General features: G+C 38.1%; 1 protein-coding gene across 5 annotated transcripts in view; it reads left to right on the top strand.

Moving 5' to 3' along the window:
* Positions 1–15,360, top strand: part of LOC101010104 (zinc finger protein 112) — a 31,594-nt gene continuing 16,234 nt past the window's right edge. For 2 of the 5 annotated variants that reach the window (XM_009194686.4, XM_003915672.3), the window contains exons 1-2: positions 1–1,122; positions 15,113–15,161. Coding sequence is in view for 2 of the 5 variants with exons in the window: in XM_003915672.3 (XP_003915721.1) it covers positions 15,147–15,161 (15 nt within the window). In the remaining 3 variants the exon portion in view is untranslated. Of the gene's footprint in view, positions 1,123–5,615; positions 15,162–15,360 lie in introns of those variants that run through there. The other 3 variants (XM_009194687.2, XM_003915671.3, XM_021931166.2) reach the window with 2 other exon arrangements.

Below are 15,360 nucleotides of genomic sequence, written 5' to 3'. Positions count from 1 at the left end.
ATCTCCTGACCTCGTGATCCTCCCATCTCGGCCTCCCAAAGTGCTGGGATTACAGGCGTGAGCCACCGCGCCCGGCCAGTGACTCGCATTTCATCATCAGTAGTTAAAGCAGAGGAAACGTGGGAACCGATTGCTGTTTCTGCTTATGGCCTCATCAACGGCTGCATCTGTTTTCTGTGGATTCTTGGCATCCACGTTCTTGTGGATCTTGCAACAAACACATTATGGTAGGTAGCAACAGCACTATCAGTTTCAGACGCATCCACACCAAAATGGAATAAAAAAGTAATCCAAAGAAAGGTTGAGATCCTGTATTCCTTAAATTCGGTGTCCAGTACAAGTCAGCCCAATTTCCTTTCAGTACCTGCATTTTTAGCGCACACATCGCTTCCGTTCTGTAATTCTTTTTTTTTTTCTTCCTGTATTGCAAGCTTCTCCGTTCTCTCCTTTATGGGATATTTTCTTGGTTGGTAGATAGGTAGGTAGATAAAGTCCGATTTGGTTGAGTTTATTTGGGTTTGTGTCGCTTTTGAAGAAAAAATAAATTTCAAACTCTAGGGGGAAGGCAGTAGAGCTGGACTAGCAGTAGAAAATTAGACGGCTAACCAAAAGAGAATAGTGACTATACAAATACTGACTATCCAAACGAGAAAGAGACGACTTAAGGGGAAGTGCTGCCCTGCAAGAAATTCCGGGAATTGTCCATAAGATCCACAGGGTCAGAGACACACGCGCCAGGAAAGGCGCCTTTCATGCACGGTCCGCTGGGGAAAATAGAGAAACATATATACGAGCTCTCTGTCTTTGGAAGCATTTCGGTTCCGGGAAGGGGGAGTTAAGGAATTCCTTTGGGATCCGCACACTCGAAATACGATCCGGGCTGTCAGCTTGGCAGCCTGCACTTGCGTCCCAGGCAGGCAGAGAGGTGGAGAGTTATTCTAGGAATTCTGGGAAGTGTAGTTTGGGAGCCCCGTGTAGTCGGGCAACTTCCGCTCTAGGAGGCTGAGGCCGGCTCCCTGATCCCGTCGGGAATTCTGGGAAGCGTAGTCCAGGAGGTCTCTGCAGGCAGAGCCACTTCCGCCCCAGGTACGCTAGGCCGCGGCCTTCGTTCCTCCCAGAAAGGTGAGCCCTCCCCGCCCTGCGTCCTGCTCCTTCTGTCCATACTGATGTTCCTTTTGCTGGGGGCCGGTAGCAACCGGGCAGTCGCTCTAGGGGAGGAGAATCCACTTGCGGCGAAGGGCGGGATTTGTGTTTTCTTGAATGAGCCTTCTCCAGTGTGGGGCGGCTGGCGCATCCCCACTTAGCGCTGGGAGTCCAGGATCCTACATCGCAGGGACTGGGGATCTCCTGGGTTCTGTGCTCCCCCAGCCCTTTCCCCTGGCCATCAGCCAGCTCTGCCACTTAATAGCAGTGTAATAACAGGCGCATATCTTAATCTCTCTGCCTATGTTTCTTTTTCTTAAAAAATGGTACTAATACCTATCTAATGGAGTTCTTTTGAGAGTTAAATAAAAAGAGTTAGAACAGAGCCTGACAGATGGTAAAAGATGGGTCTCTTGTTATTAGCACTTTTTCATTTTCTGAGAAGCACTCAGTTCCCTGAAAGCGTCTGTGAACCCAGGATGGGGTCAGAGCTCCAGCTGCAGAGTATCCCTGGCCCTTTTCTGATCAGTGAGAGATTTTTCTTTAGGAGAGGTTCACTCCCGGCTCTCTGGGTAGTCCGCTGTAATTCATGCAGCAGTGCTGATTTCTCCCATCCTCCTTTCCTTCTTTAGCCTTGACTTCTTGAAAAAGGCTGCAGGGAGAAGGAGAGAATGATCCTTTGGCAGTTGGCAGCGGAGTCTCACCTGAGTAGTACTTATCATCCTTTCTTTCCAGGGGAGACGATATTTCCTTCATTCCTTGGGCAATTCTGCTCGAAGATGCCCTGATAGTTGTTCAATAAATGCAGAAACGGATGAGGGAGTACTTGGGTATGAGTAATAAAGACAGTATTTAAACATTTAGTGTTGATTATTCTAAGAGTTTGATATGAATTAACGTATTTAATCCTCACAAGAGCCCTTTGAGGCTGGGTTGGGTACTACCATTTTCATCTTAAAGATAAGCAAACAGACACAGAGCATAGGCTGGTTTAGGTCACCCAGGTGGTAAGAGCCTGAGCTGGGATTTGAATTCAAATAGTTTCCATCCATTGCTTTAGTTCTTGATGTGTTTAGTATCAACTTCAGAAGACATGTTTGGATTTTTCTAGAGGACCCTGAAAGCGAAGTTAATGAGCTTTGAATTTTTGATGTCGTTTTAGTTATCTGTAATTTAATTTCACTTGAAATATTTATGGTTCACATTCTAATTATATAAATGATTGCATATTGTAAAAGATTAAGAAAGTATAGAAAGTGTAAAAGAAAAAAATTATGCTAACCACAAGCTATAACAATAACAATATTAATATTTCAATATTTTCCTCTTCGGTAGACTTCTTTTTGAATTTTTACCTATGTTTAACCAAATAAGCTTCATAGCTTTAATTTTCCCTTAAGTTTTTACTACGGAAATTTATAAGCATAGCCAAATGTAATATGACTAAAATAATTCTGTGGAAGCATCACCCAGCTTCAACCCTTGTTAACATTTGCCAATCTTGTATCAACGCCCCGTCCCTATTTTTTTGTTTCAGTATTTTAAAGCAAATCTCTAACATCGACTTAGTATAATATTGTTTGATTGATTGTCATAATTGTCAAACATTGAGGATCATAAATTGCTTATATCCAAGACCGTGAAAGGGAAATGCCAGCAGCTACTCTAAGGTTTTCATTCGTTGCAACTTACAGAATGGTCCTTACTTGGGAAAGCTAGGGGATGCAAGAGAGTTGTATATTGGAGAAGGATGGTGATGAATTTTGTGTTCCAGTATAGAGTTTGCCTTGCCTAAGTCTTGTAGCTCTTTGTTTCTTATTTCTCTGTATCTATATCTATACACTGAAAGTTCTTCTATTTCTAGGACCATGTCATATTTTTCTTTGTGTGCCCAGTACACCGTACAAGGTTGTTAAAGGTTTATGGTTAGAGTAGCTACTCAACAGACAGCTGGCATCAAGGATTTGCAGTGTAGAATTGGAATTAGGTATCAAAATAGAATAGGAATAACCCCTGGAGATATTCCTTAATCTCACTGAATATTGGTAGGTTATAGAATCCACCAACTATTTCAGAGTATTGAAGAGTTGAAGAACAATGATTGGTTATGTTTTGATAATCTAAAAAAAATTTCCTAAGAAACCAGTTGTTAGAAATGATAACATTGGCCGGGCGCGGTGGCTCACGCCTGTAATCCCAGCACTTTGGGAGGCCGAGGCGGGTGGATCACAAGGTCAGGAGATCGAGACCACGGTGAAACCCTGTCTCTACTAAAAATACAAAAAATTAGCCGGGCGCGGTTGTGGGCGCCTGTAGTCCCAGCTACTCGGGAGGCTGAGGCAGGAGAATGGCGTGAACCCGGGAGGCGGAGCTTGCAGTGAGCCGAGATTGCGCCACTGCACTCCAGCCTGGGCGACAGAGCGAGACTCCGTCTCAAAAAAAAAAAAAAAAAAAAGAAATGATAACATTTATAGACCATGCCTTATAACTGAGGTCGTGTTTCCAGGTTTTTAAAACAAGTTTTTAAAAAATGTTTCTACAGTAAAATTGGCTATTTTGTTATTTTTGGTGTACAATTCTATTAAACACAGGTATAGTTTGTATAACAACTACCATAGTCAGAAAAAGAACAGTTCTGTCACCCCAAAAACTCCCCTCATGTCTTCCCTCATAATCACCCCTCACCATATCTGTAACCACTGGCAACTACCATCACCACTAAAACTCTATTTTTGTCTTTTTGAGAATGTCATGTAAATGAACTGATGCTGTATGTAAAATTTGAGACCGGATTCTTTTACTTAGCAAATTGCTCTTGACATTCATCCAAGTTGTTGTATGTATCAATACTTCATTTCTGTTTACTTCTGTTTAACAGAAGTATCCACTTTATGCATATATCACAGTTTATCTATTCACTGGTTGATAGACTTTTTCCCCCACTTTTTGGCATTTATGAAGAGAGCTGATATAAACATTCATGTACAGTTTTTTTTGTGCTTATTTCTGTAGGGTATGAAGCCAGGAGTGGGGTTACTGAGTCATATGGAAAATGTATGTTTAAGAAACTGCCAAACTGTAGTATCTGTACCATTTTGCATTCCCACTAATGATGTAGAAAGTTCCAGTTTATTTACATCTTCATCAGCACTTAGTATTTTTCTTATTTTTTTTTTAAATTTTAGCCATTCTAAGCATTGTGACTTTAATTTACTTTTCCCTAATGGCTAATGGTGTTCAGCAGATATTTTTGTTGTTGTTGTTTCTTTGCCAGCCTTATATCTTCTTTGCTGTAGTGTCTGTATGCATGCTTTGCCCAGTTTTACATTGGGTTATATTTTTCCTATTGTTGATTTTTGAGAGCTATTTATATATTCTGGATGTAAGTCCTTTGTTGGATGTGTGATTTGCAAATATTTCTTCTCAGCCTGTAGCTTGTCTTTTCATTCTCTTAATAGTGTCTTTACAAAAGTTTCTAATTTTAATGACATCTGATTTATCAATGTTATCTTTTTTGGATTGTGCTTTTGATGTCATCTCTAAGAAGCCTGCCTAGCCGCAGGTCATGAAGATTTTCTCTTGTTCTAGAAGTTTTACGGTTTTACACTTAAATCTGTGATCCATTTTGAGTTAACTTTTTTATAATATGTGATGGTTAAGTTGGGGTATATTTCTTTACATATGAATGACCAACCACCCCAACACCACTTGTTCGGGTTTATTTCTGTACCGTGTTCTGCTAAATTGATCTATGTGTATATCTCTTCACCAGTACCAAGATATCATATTTACTGTAGCTTGATAGTAAATCTTAAGACTGGATAGTTTGATTCCTCCCAATTTATTCTTTTTTTCCAAAATTGTTTTTAGCGATTCTGGTTCCTTTGCCTTTCCATATGCATTTTAGAATTGGCTTATTTACATCTACCAAATATTTAGCTGGGATTTTCATTGACATTGTGTTAAATCAGTAGATCTGTGTTTATCACATTGAGTTTTCCAGTTCATGAATATAACATGTCCCTTCATTTAAGTGTTCTTTAATTTCTTGCATTAGTGTTTCATGATTTTCTGAATACAGATCTACACGTTTTGTTTAGACATATGTTACATTACATAATGTATAATTTATTCTTCTAGAGCTATTTTAAATCATATTGTTTTAAAATTTTGGTTTCCGGCCGGGTGCAGTGGCTCACGCCTGTAATCCCAGCACTTTGGGAGGCTGAGGCAGGTGGATCATGAGGTCAGGAGATTGAGACCATCCTGGCTAACATGGTGAAACCCCGTCTCCACTAAAAAATACAAAAAAATTAGCCGGTACTGGTGATGGTCGCCTGTAGTCCCAGCTACTCGGGAGGCTGAGGCAGGAGAATGGCGTGAACCCAAGAGGCGGAGCTTGCAGTGAGCTGAGATTGGGCCACTGCACTCCAGCCTGGGCAACAGAGCAAGACTCCGTCTCAAAAATAATAATAATAATAAAAAAATAAAAATTTTGGTTTCCAGTTGTACATTGTTAGTGTATAGAAACACACCTGATTTTTGTGCGTTGACCTTGTATTCTCTGGTGTTGCTATACTCACTAGAAATTTTTGTTTTTTGGTAGATTCCTTGGGATTTTCTGTAGAGACACATGTTGTGTATTATTAATAGGGTCAGTTTGACTTCTTCCTTTCTAATCTGTATTCCTTTCTAATCTAATCTTTTTCTTGCCTCACTACACTGGCTGATTTTCAGTACAGTGTTGAATAGGTATGTCAAGAGTACACATCTCTGCCTTGTTTCTGATCATAGGGGAAAGCATTTTTATAAGTTCCATTATATTTTTAGTCTGCGAAAGTTCTGTCATGAGTGGATGTTGTATTTTGTCAAATGTTTTTTCTGCTTCACTTTTACTGGAGCTGGTGATTGTTGTGCACTTAAAAGTTTGACAACTACCTGTAGAACAGCCTTATTTAATTTTTTAACATTTGTTGTTTAACTTATCTACTTATGGAGAATTTATTCTTTTTGGTGTACATTTCTGAGTTTTGACAATTGCATTGTCATGTAGACTTCACCACCACAATCAAGATTCACTAGAGTTCCATTGCCCAGAAACATGCCCTTGTGGTACCTTTTTGTAGTCAAACTCTTCCCCAGCTCTTAACCCCAGGAAACCCCTGGTTTACTCCCCAACCCCATTGCCTTTTCCGTAACATCACATGAACGAATCAATGCAGTATGTAGAATTGTGAGTGATGTTTTTCATTTTTCTCTTTGATTTCTCTCATCAGTATTTTGTGTTTGTGTCTTTCAAGGAATTAAACCATTTCATCTATCACTTTGAATTCATTAATGTGCATTCATTTATATTTCTAATGCCTGTTAAGTCTGTAGTGATATCTCTTCTTTCATTCTCGATTTTGGTAATTTGTGTCTTTTTTGTTCTTCATCTAGAGTTTAATTTTTACTAGTCTTTGCAAAGAATCCCCTGTGGGTTGAATTAATTTTGTCCAGGAGCCGGCAAACCTGTTTTTTGAGGCCCAGACTGTAAATATTTCCGTTTTTCCAGTTAACTAGAACTATCAGTACTATTATTTAGGTATTTATATAATGAGAGGAAACTTTAATTGACAAAATTTAAGATATAATGATTGAGTACAACTTAATTGAAGTTCAAGGCTGCTATTCCCTGTCATCAAAATTGACTGTAAATGTTCATCTGTTAATGCTGATTTGTAATGAGATTTTATGTATTTTATCTTTGAAAAGAACTTTTTTAAACAAATAGGTCCTACCAAGTACTGATACTAATCCACAAGCAAATGATTTCAATTGTGAATATTAATGAGTTGAAAGATGTGGTAAACTGAATAATGACTCCCTAAATATATTCATATCCTAATTTCCAGAGCTTGTGAATGTTACTTCACATGGTATGAGAGATTTACTGGTGTGATTAAACTTATGGATTTTAAGATGTGTAGTTTATCCTGGATTATCTGGTTGGGCCCAGTGTAATTACAAGGATTCTTATAAGAGAAAAGCAGAAGGATCACAGTTAGAAGAAAGTGACATGATTAACAGAAGCAGAAATTGGAGTGCTGCAGCCATAAGCCGAGGAATTCCAGCAGCCTCTAGAAATTAGAAAAGGCAAGGAAATGGATTCCGGTGAGAAGCAACCAGTCCTGCTGACACCTTGACTTTAACCCAAGGAAACTGATTTTAGACTTCTGATCTCCATAACTAATAAAGAATAAATTGCATTATTTTAAGTCACCAAGTTTGTGGTAATTTATTATAGCAGCAATAGAAACTAATACAGAAGACATTTAAAGAATTCTTGTAGACTCTTGATATTTACCTTTTAGTTTGTCACTACATTTCAGAATAATCACTTCCAGTGGAAGGTTGGGAGAATTATGCAGTGTGCAGTGAAATGGACTTTGAAATGTGGAAAGGTCCTTTGCACTTGCATCAAGGTCTGAAAACACTGTTACAATTCTGAAGTTTGGGCTCAGATAATATATATGCTACAAATTTATGTGAGAATTGAGATAACAACTTTTGACAGCACTGGAAATTTGTAAAGTAGCTTAGCATTACCTGTGATTCAGACATTAATTGTCTTTGAAATAATTCTCCTACACTGTATGCTTCACAAATAAGTACTGTTTTGCCTTCTAATTTTAGATTGAATTCATTAAGAAACATTATCAAGTCTGCAGCTAAAGCTAATTTCCAATGTCACTCACGCTTGAGGGAAGTTCTTACTCAGAAATATTTCAGTCTCAGCCTTGAGATTTAAAAAAAATCACAATAAAACTTTATTGCTGCTCAGACATTGAACTCTCATGTGGTAGGGCAAGTCAGGATTTTTCTACTTCTCATGAAATTCATGAAACTGATGATGGTTAAATCTTTGAGTTTGAATGAAGTTCACTGTTGCCATTATTGGTTCAATAGCACATGATAGATTAAAATATTCTCTGCAGAGTACCTGCTGATGAATAATACAATGAGTAACCATAGGCTTTAAATACACGTTTTTATAAATCCAACCTCTGCCTCTTTCTGCTCCAACATATCTTTTACCACTATCAATTTTAACACATCATTTAAAACTGCCTCAGGTTTACTGAATTAATATTTGCACCTTCTTCGGTAATATTTTCACCTGTGGTTGTTCCATATAGACTGTTCCTAGAGGCTAATTATTCAACCCCTCAAACTTGGCATTGATTCCTTAAATACACAACATCTGAGCAACATTAGTAACATCTGTGAAATCATCAAGAGCCAAATAAAATTTATCAGAATCATTTCCCTTGTATTTTAATGGTCCATAATGTTGTTCCCATTGTCCTCAACTCTTAGAGCAGTTGGTCTTGCCCAAAGTCTAATAATTGTAAACAAATTTATTTTATCTGGACACATTTTTTTTCCTTCTACAATCAAACATGATTTAATTAACTCATCACTGGTAAATTACTTTCCTTGCTTGGGGCAGAAATAGAAGCTGAATATCGATTAAACTTACCAAACTTGAAGATCTTGAAGCAAAAGACTGTAGTATCTAAAGATTTTTAAAGTGCCCAAGTGGAATAATTAGCAAATCATTACTGAAAGATAACTCACTGACATTTTCTGACATTTAATTATGTTTAAGATCTGAAATAATGGGATGCGCTATATTGACAATGAAAAAATAGATTTCAAAAGGTTGCATGCTTCAGTGTAATTTATTTTAGTGTCTGAAAAATTGGTTTTATCCAAAAATAGTTTGTCTTTTAAAATGGCCAGTGCTAGCAATTAAAATGCAAATAAAAGCCACTGGTTTACTTACATGTGAAACATATTGAGCAGATCTGCATTAGAAATGGAAAGGCTTTCAAATCTGCCTTAAACGTGTTGCACTTTTGATACCATTTTCTGTACTCGCTCATTAGAAAATATCTTACATAGTTTGGGATTGTGGTTAATTAAAACAGGAAAAAAGAAAAGAAACTGAATATCTGAATATCGAAATGTACTGTAGTTGCTACCTCATTTTCATTTTTTTTGTGTGTGAAAAAATTCTGCTCTGATGAGACATTTTATTTAAAATTTTCTACTTTTTCTGACCATTTATTGTGAATTGAGACTATTGTGATGAGTGCTTAGTGTGACAGTGTTGACATATGTCTGATTATTTTAGCATAGATATGTTGTCACTGCATAGGAAGCACAATAAGCATGATAAGCTTTGTCATCTAATTCATTAACAAAATATTTCACCTCCATTGTGCCTTCAAAGTGTAACAAAGTATGTTTTTCTGGTTTTTTTTTTTTTTTTTTTTTTCTTGTTTGGCTTGATAAGCGTGTACTAGTAATACAGAAATTAAAGTGTAGTGGTACAGCAATACATATGGTACTTGAAATGCTGTTCAATTAATGGCATTTAACCCAATTGAGTTAACCTAATGCTGAGTCACTGTGGTTTAAATTATGCTTAGCAACAATATGAAGAAATGAGAGTGCCACCTATGGTCTCTGTTATAACTACATAGCCCTGCTGCTGTAATGCAAAAGCAGTCATAGGCTGTACATAAACAAATGAGCATGACTGTGTTACAGTAAAACTTTATGGACACTGAAATTTGAGTTTCATGTAATTGTCACATCACAAAATAATCTTTTTAGGATTTTTTTTCAACCGTTAAAAAGTAAAATTCTTAGCTTACATCCTGTACAAAAACAAGCAGTGGGCTGGATTTGGCCCAGCCGTATTTTGCTAGGCTTGATTTTGTCTAGTGTTTTTGTGTTTTCAATGTCATTGATTTCTGTCTTAGGTTTATTATATTCTTTTTTCTGTTTGCCTTTAAGACCTCTTTTCTAATATATGCATCATTGCTACACATTTCTTTATAATACCTGCTTTAGCTGTATCTCTTACATTTTGATATGTTGCATTTCAGTCTTGATTCCATTTAAAATATGCTCTAATTTATTTTCTAAAAAGTATTTCCACTTCACTGCATCTAATATCTTTTGTAACTAATTTCATTGGTTGCTTAGAAGTATGCTGCTTAATTTCCAAACATTTGGAGATTGTCCAGATATCCTTTTCTTGTTCATTTCTACTTTAAATCTATTATAGTTAGAGAAAACACTTTGTCTGATTTGAATTCTTAGGAAATTAAGATTTGTTTTATGAAAAAGATAACATCTGAGGTAAAAAAAAATTATTCAATGGGCTCAGTAGCAGACTGGAGATGACAGAAGAAAGAATCAGTGAACTTGAAGACAGATTAGTATAAAAATGCTATTTAAGCAACAGAGAGAAAAAAACATTGAAAAAAAAAAAAACGAGCAGAGCCTTTGGAACCTGTGGGACGATATCAGAAGTCGAATACTCCTGTCTTTGGAGTCTCAGGAGGGGAGGAGAGAAATGTTTATTTGGAAGTACTAGCTGAAAATTGCCCAGATTTGGTGAGAGACATAAATTTACAGATTCCAGAAACTCATTGAATACCAAATACGATAAACTCAGAGAAAATCACTTCTGGATACATCATAATCAAACTTCTGAAAATTAAAAATAAACAAAAATTCTTGAATATAGCTAGAGAAAATGACACATTATATATCTGGTAGAACAATGATTCAGATATATGTAGATTTCTCATGGGAAGCCATGGAGGCCAGAAAACTTTGGAACATCATCTTTAAGATTCTTAAAGGAGTTGTCGGTACAAAATTCTATATCCAAGGAAAATGTCCTTCAGGAATGAAGGGAAAAAATGCCACACCTGTGCTAAAAGGAGCACTAAAGGAAGTTCTTTAGGCTGAATAGAAATGATGCTAAATGGAAACTAGGAACTTCAGAAATGATGAAACAGCACCAGAAATACTAAGTTTTTTGGCAAATATAAAATAGTTTTTCTACTCTTTAAAATATGCATGACTTTAAATAGAAATTATAACTTTCTTGACTAGAGGTTTATGTTATATAGAGTAGTATATACAAATGAAACAAAGTGGGGAGGTAAAGGGAACTATTTGTTGGTAAGGCATCTGTATTTTACAAAAAGTAGTAAAACAGTAATGCTAAATACACTGTGAAAGATTAGATATGTATATTACAACCCTGGAGCAACCACTGGAAAAAAAAAAAAAAAGGACATGTAGCCAAAAGCTAATAGATAAAATGAATGGAATAGTAAATAAAAACAAAACAAACAAACAAAAAATCAAATACCCAAAAGAAGGCAGAAAAAGGAGTAATAGAGGGACAAAATCAGGGAAGACAAACAGGAAAAAAGATAATGGTATACAGAAATCCAGCTATATCAGTAATTATAGGAAATGCTAATGGCCTGAATACATCAATTAAAAGAGATTGTAAGATTGGATAAAAAGCAAGAACCAAGTATATGCGGTCTGAAAGAACTCCATTTAAATACAAGGGCATAATTAGTTTGAAAGTTAAAAAGAGAAAAGGAGCTATACTACGGAGTGGCTATATTAATATCAAAGACTTCAGACCACGGGCAGGGATGCCGAGGGACACTATGCCAAGGGTCAGTTCCCCAAGTAGACGTAACAATCCTAAATGTGTACCCCCAAAACAACAGTTACATGAAGAAAAACTGACAGAATTAAAAGAAACAATAGAGAAACCCACAGTTCTATGTAGAAATCTCAACACTCTTTTACCAATAATCGGAACAAGAAGACTGAAAACCAGGAAGGATTCAAAAGACCTGAATAATGCTATCAACATCTTGACCTCATTGACATTTGTAGAGCACTCTATCACTAACAGAATGCACACTGTTTTCATGTGCTTCAGGTTTGATTGTTTCTGCTGACCTGTCTTTGAGCTCGCCGATGCTTCTGCTGCTTATTTCTGATCTGTCTTTCCCATTTGGCTACAGATTTCTGTGTAGTGGGAACTGTGTCAAATTCTCCATTTGCTTATAACCAAACATAGGGATTGGCAGAGAGGAATTATTTGGTACCTGTCTGTGGTTGGTGCAGCTTTCCAGCAGGCAGCAGGAATAGGGACCTTCAACTCAGTGAGAGTGTATTCAAATTTTCTGAAAATAGATGTAGGAGAAATAAAAGATGTGAATATTCTCTGTCCCTTATCTCTGATCAGTTTTGGTGGGATGCTGAAGCCACCCACCAAATGATTTATTTCATAGTGATAACAATGAGGATGGTAGTAACAACGGCTAACGTTGATCAGATTTTATTACCACTCACACTGACTTTCTAATATTATGATGTATGATGAATAGTATGATGTATTATGATGTATTGAACTCATTTATCTCACATAACAACCCAACTTTTATCTTCATTTTACAGATGAAGAACAGAGGCATTGAGAGGTTAATTAATGTGTGTCAGTTTATGCTGCCAGTAAGTGGTGGAGTCAGGATTAAAGCTTGGCAGCTTGATTCTGTAGCCTGGGCTCTTGGCCAAAGCATTCTGCTTTCATTAGGCTGGCGAAATGGGCTTTAGGAGCTAATAATCCTGCAGCAAAACCTTCTTAAAGGTATCATAGAGCAGAGCACATACAAGCTCAGTGTTAAAAGCTAAGGGGATCTGTGATGCAGGTGGGCAAATTGCCTGTGGCTTGTTTTTGTGTGTCTCCTCTTCAGCTAAGAATGGTTTTTACATTTGAAGGGTTGTAAAAAGAAAGAACAATATTGCGCAGAGACAGCATGTGACCCACAAAGCCTGAAATACTCACTATCTGTCCATTTTACGAAAGCTTTCCAACCCCGGCTCTAAGTGAAAAGAGGAGTACAGGAGGTATGGCACATGCAAGGGCCTGGAGACGTTTTTATGAGATCAAGTGATTTACACGGCTGGAGATCAAAGGGGAGAGAAGATTTGCAGAGAACATGAGCAGACAGACATGAAAGATTCCTGTGTGGCTTGCTAAGAATCTAGACTTTATCCCAAAGGCAGCTATGCAAATGTTTTAACCAAGAAAGCAACATAATCAGGCTTTAATTCTATCAAACATGAAGAAGCAACAATAGTCTATAGGATGGCCACTGTGTGACTTCATATTTAACAAGAATTCCCTTTTCTTTTGAATTCTCAAAGTCCCTTGGCTGATTAGTGACCCCGTGCTTGATAAAGGTGATCAGAGAGGTCTAAACTGGAAGGCTATCTTCACACAGAGTGCATGCCTGCAGACATCTACAGTGCATGTTACTGCTCCTTCCTCTTAGCGACAGCTCCAAGAGTATCTTTTAAAAGAGAGAAATGGGGATCTGGGAATCAAGAGGTCTGGCTCCCAGGCCCTTCTCTGTTCCTGGCTTGAATGTTCTCTGACAATTTTCTTGAGAGGCCAAATGGCCTAGTGGTTAATTGCATGGACTTATCCTGCAGACTGCCTCTATTTATGTCCCGGTCTGTGGTTTGCAATCCTCTCTGCACACTGTAGTCATCTGGGGAATTTCATAAAAACTCTTCTTCCACAGATCCTCATTTATGGATCCTGGACTTGGGTCTGGGCGTTGGTATTCTTTTTTAAACCTCCCCATTGATACTGGTTAGCTGGCAGCTTAAGAGCCACTGTCCTAGTAATTGAGAACACAGACCCTGGGCTAATAGTCCTGGCTGTTCTGCTAGCTAAAATGGCAAAGCCGCTTAAAATATTGATGCCTCAGTATTCTCAACTGTAAAAGGAGTTACAAATTGTCCCAACTTCTTGGGTGGTTGTGGGATTAACTGAGGGAGTTAGTTCCTCTAAAGCATATGCGTTGGTCTTCTCACCACATTTTCTGCCTCCTCTCTTGCCCTAGATACCCACTAACTCTCATTCTGTTTCAATAGTCTGATGACTCCTTTCTCTTTGAGCGGCAAATATAGGTCAGTCAGCTTCCAACACTAAGATAGCCCTCATTTTCTCCATCCTCATCCATCCTCCCTCATCATGTATGGGTTTGAGGGCCCTTCCATGCTCTCTCAAAGGACTCCATGCACCCTCTACCCTGGCATCTATCTGGGCACTATATCCCTTTTAGAAGGTGATCCATAAATACTGGATAAGTGAAAGAAACCTCAGCTCTTTTACTGCTGAAGGCTAGATGTTCTCATCACCAATGAGATTTTGTCATAGCTAGACAGAGGATCACATTGTTGTTTAAGAAACGTAGTAGTCTCACAGGTTTCATTAGTCTTTTGTTGTACCCTGTGGGAAAAGGGATGTACCACTGAACTTCCCCTGAGCTCAGGAGGAGTATTTACTAGCCACTGTATTTTTCATAAGGGTGGTCTCGATGTATATAGTATATACCGTGGCAACAAATAAAAGTAAGAAGCCAGAGCTACAGACATTCCAGAAGTTAGGGGTGACTTTCCCGGGACAGAGCAGTAATCTCTGCTGTCCAGATGTCTTACAAAATACATTTCCCAGGGCAATTTTGTGATACAGAATACTATCTGCATCTCTGTAGTTGCAAGGAAATAGAGATCCCTGGTGTAGTTATAATGGGTTTCCTCTGTACACACAGATAATCCTAATAACAATCATATATTGTTGGCACTGTATGGTCTGGATTTTGCAGATGACAGAACTGAAACATTAGAAAGGTTCATGAATTTAACCATGGTTACTCAGAAAGTATAGAGTAGCACCGGGTTTTCAACATAGACATTTTGTTCCCAGAGTCCACTTTTAACCGGTACGTGACATGCCACTGCCTCTCCTTTCCCACCTCTCCCAGGATCAGAATGAGCATGCTGGGAGCTGTAAGGCATGTGAGGCTACTGGGTACAGCTGTGCAGGTTGCTCCATGCATGAGGGCACCCTGCCAGGAGGGCCACGTGGTAGCTGGAATCCAGCCCATGCTACCTGCTCCTTAACGCAGGTGTGTGGCCACATCTGCTGGGGGACGGGACACCTTTTTCTAATTTGCACAAAGATACATTTCCCTTTTAATCGTGGCTTCTTTCGTATTACCCTGTTCTCCCTTCTCAGGTCTCTGCCTTTCTCTAGAACAAGAAAGAGAAAAATGACCAAATTCCAGGTGAGCTGGTTTTCATTTCCGCTATTTTACATGTGACCTCATTTTGCAGTGAGTGGACACATCTTTTTCCCCCTTCTTTGCCAAGGGTAAAGAATGACAACAGGCATTTAGTGTCATTTATGTATCAGGCTCTTGCTTTTGCTTTTGTCCTTTTCTAAAATTTCCTTTTAGTTGTAAATGGGTTTTATTATTTATTTCA

Source organism: Papio anubis, unplaced genomic scaffold (assembly GCF_008728515.1).
Source record: "Papio anubis isolate 15944 unplaced genomic scaffold, Panubis1.0 scaffold66, whole genome shotgun sequence".
Taxonomy (NCBI): domain Eukaryota; kingdom Metazoa; phylum Chordata; class Mammalia; order Primates; family Cercopithecidae; genus Papio; species Papio anubis.
This window is presented reverse-complemented; position numbering and strand designations above follow the sequence as displayed.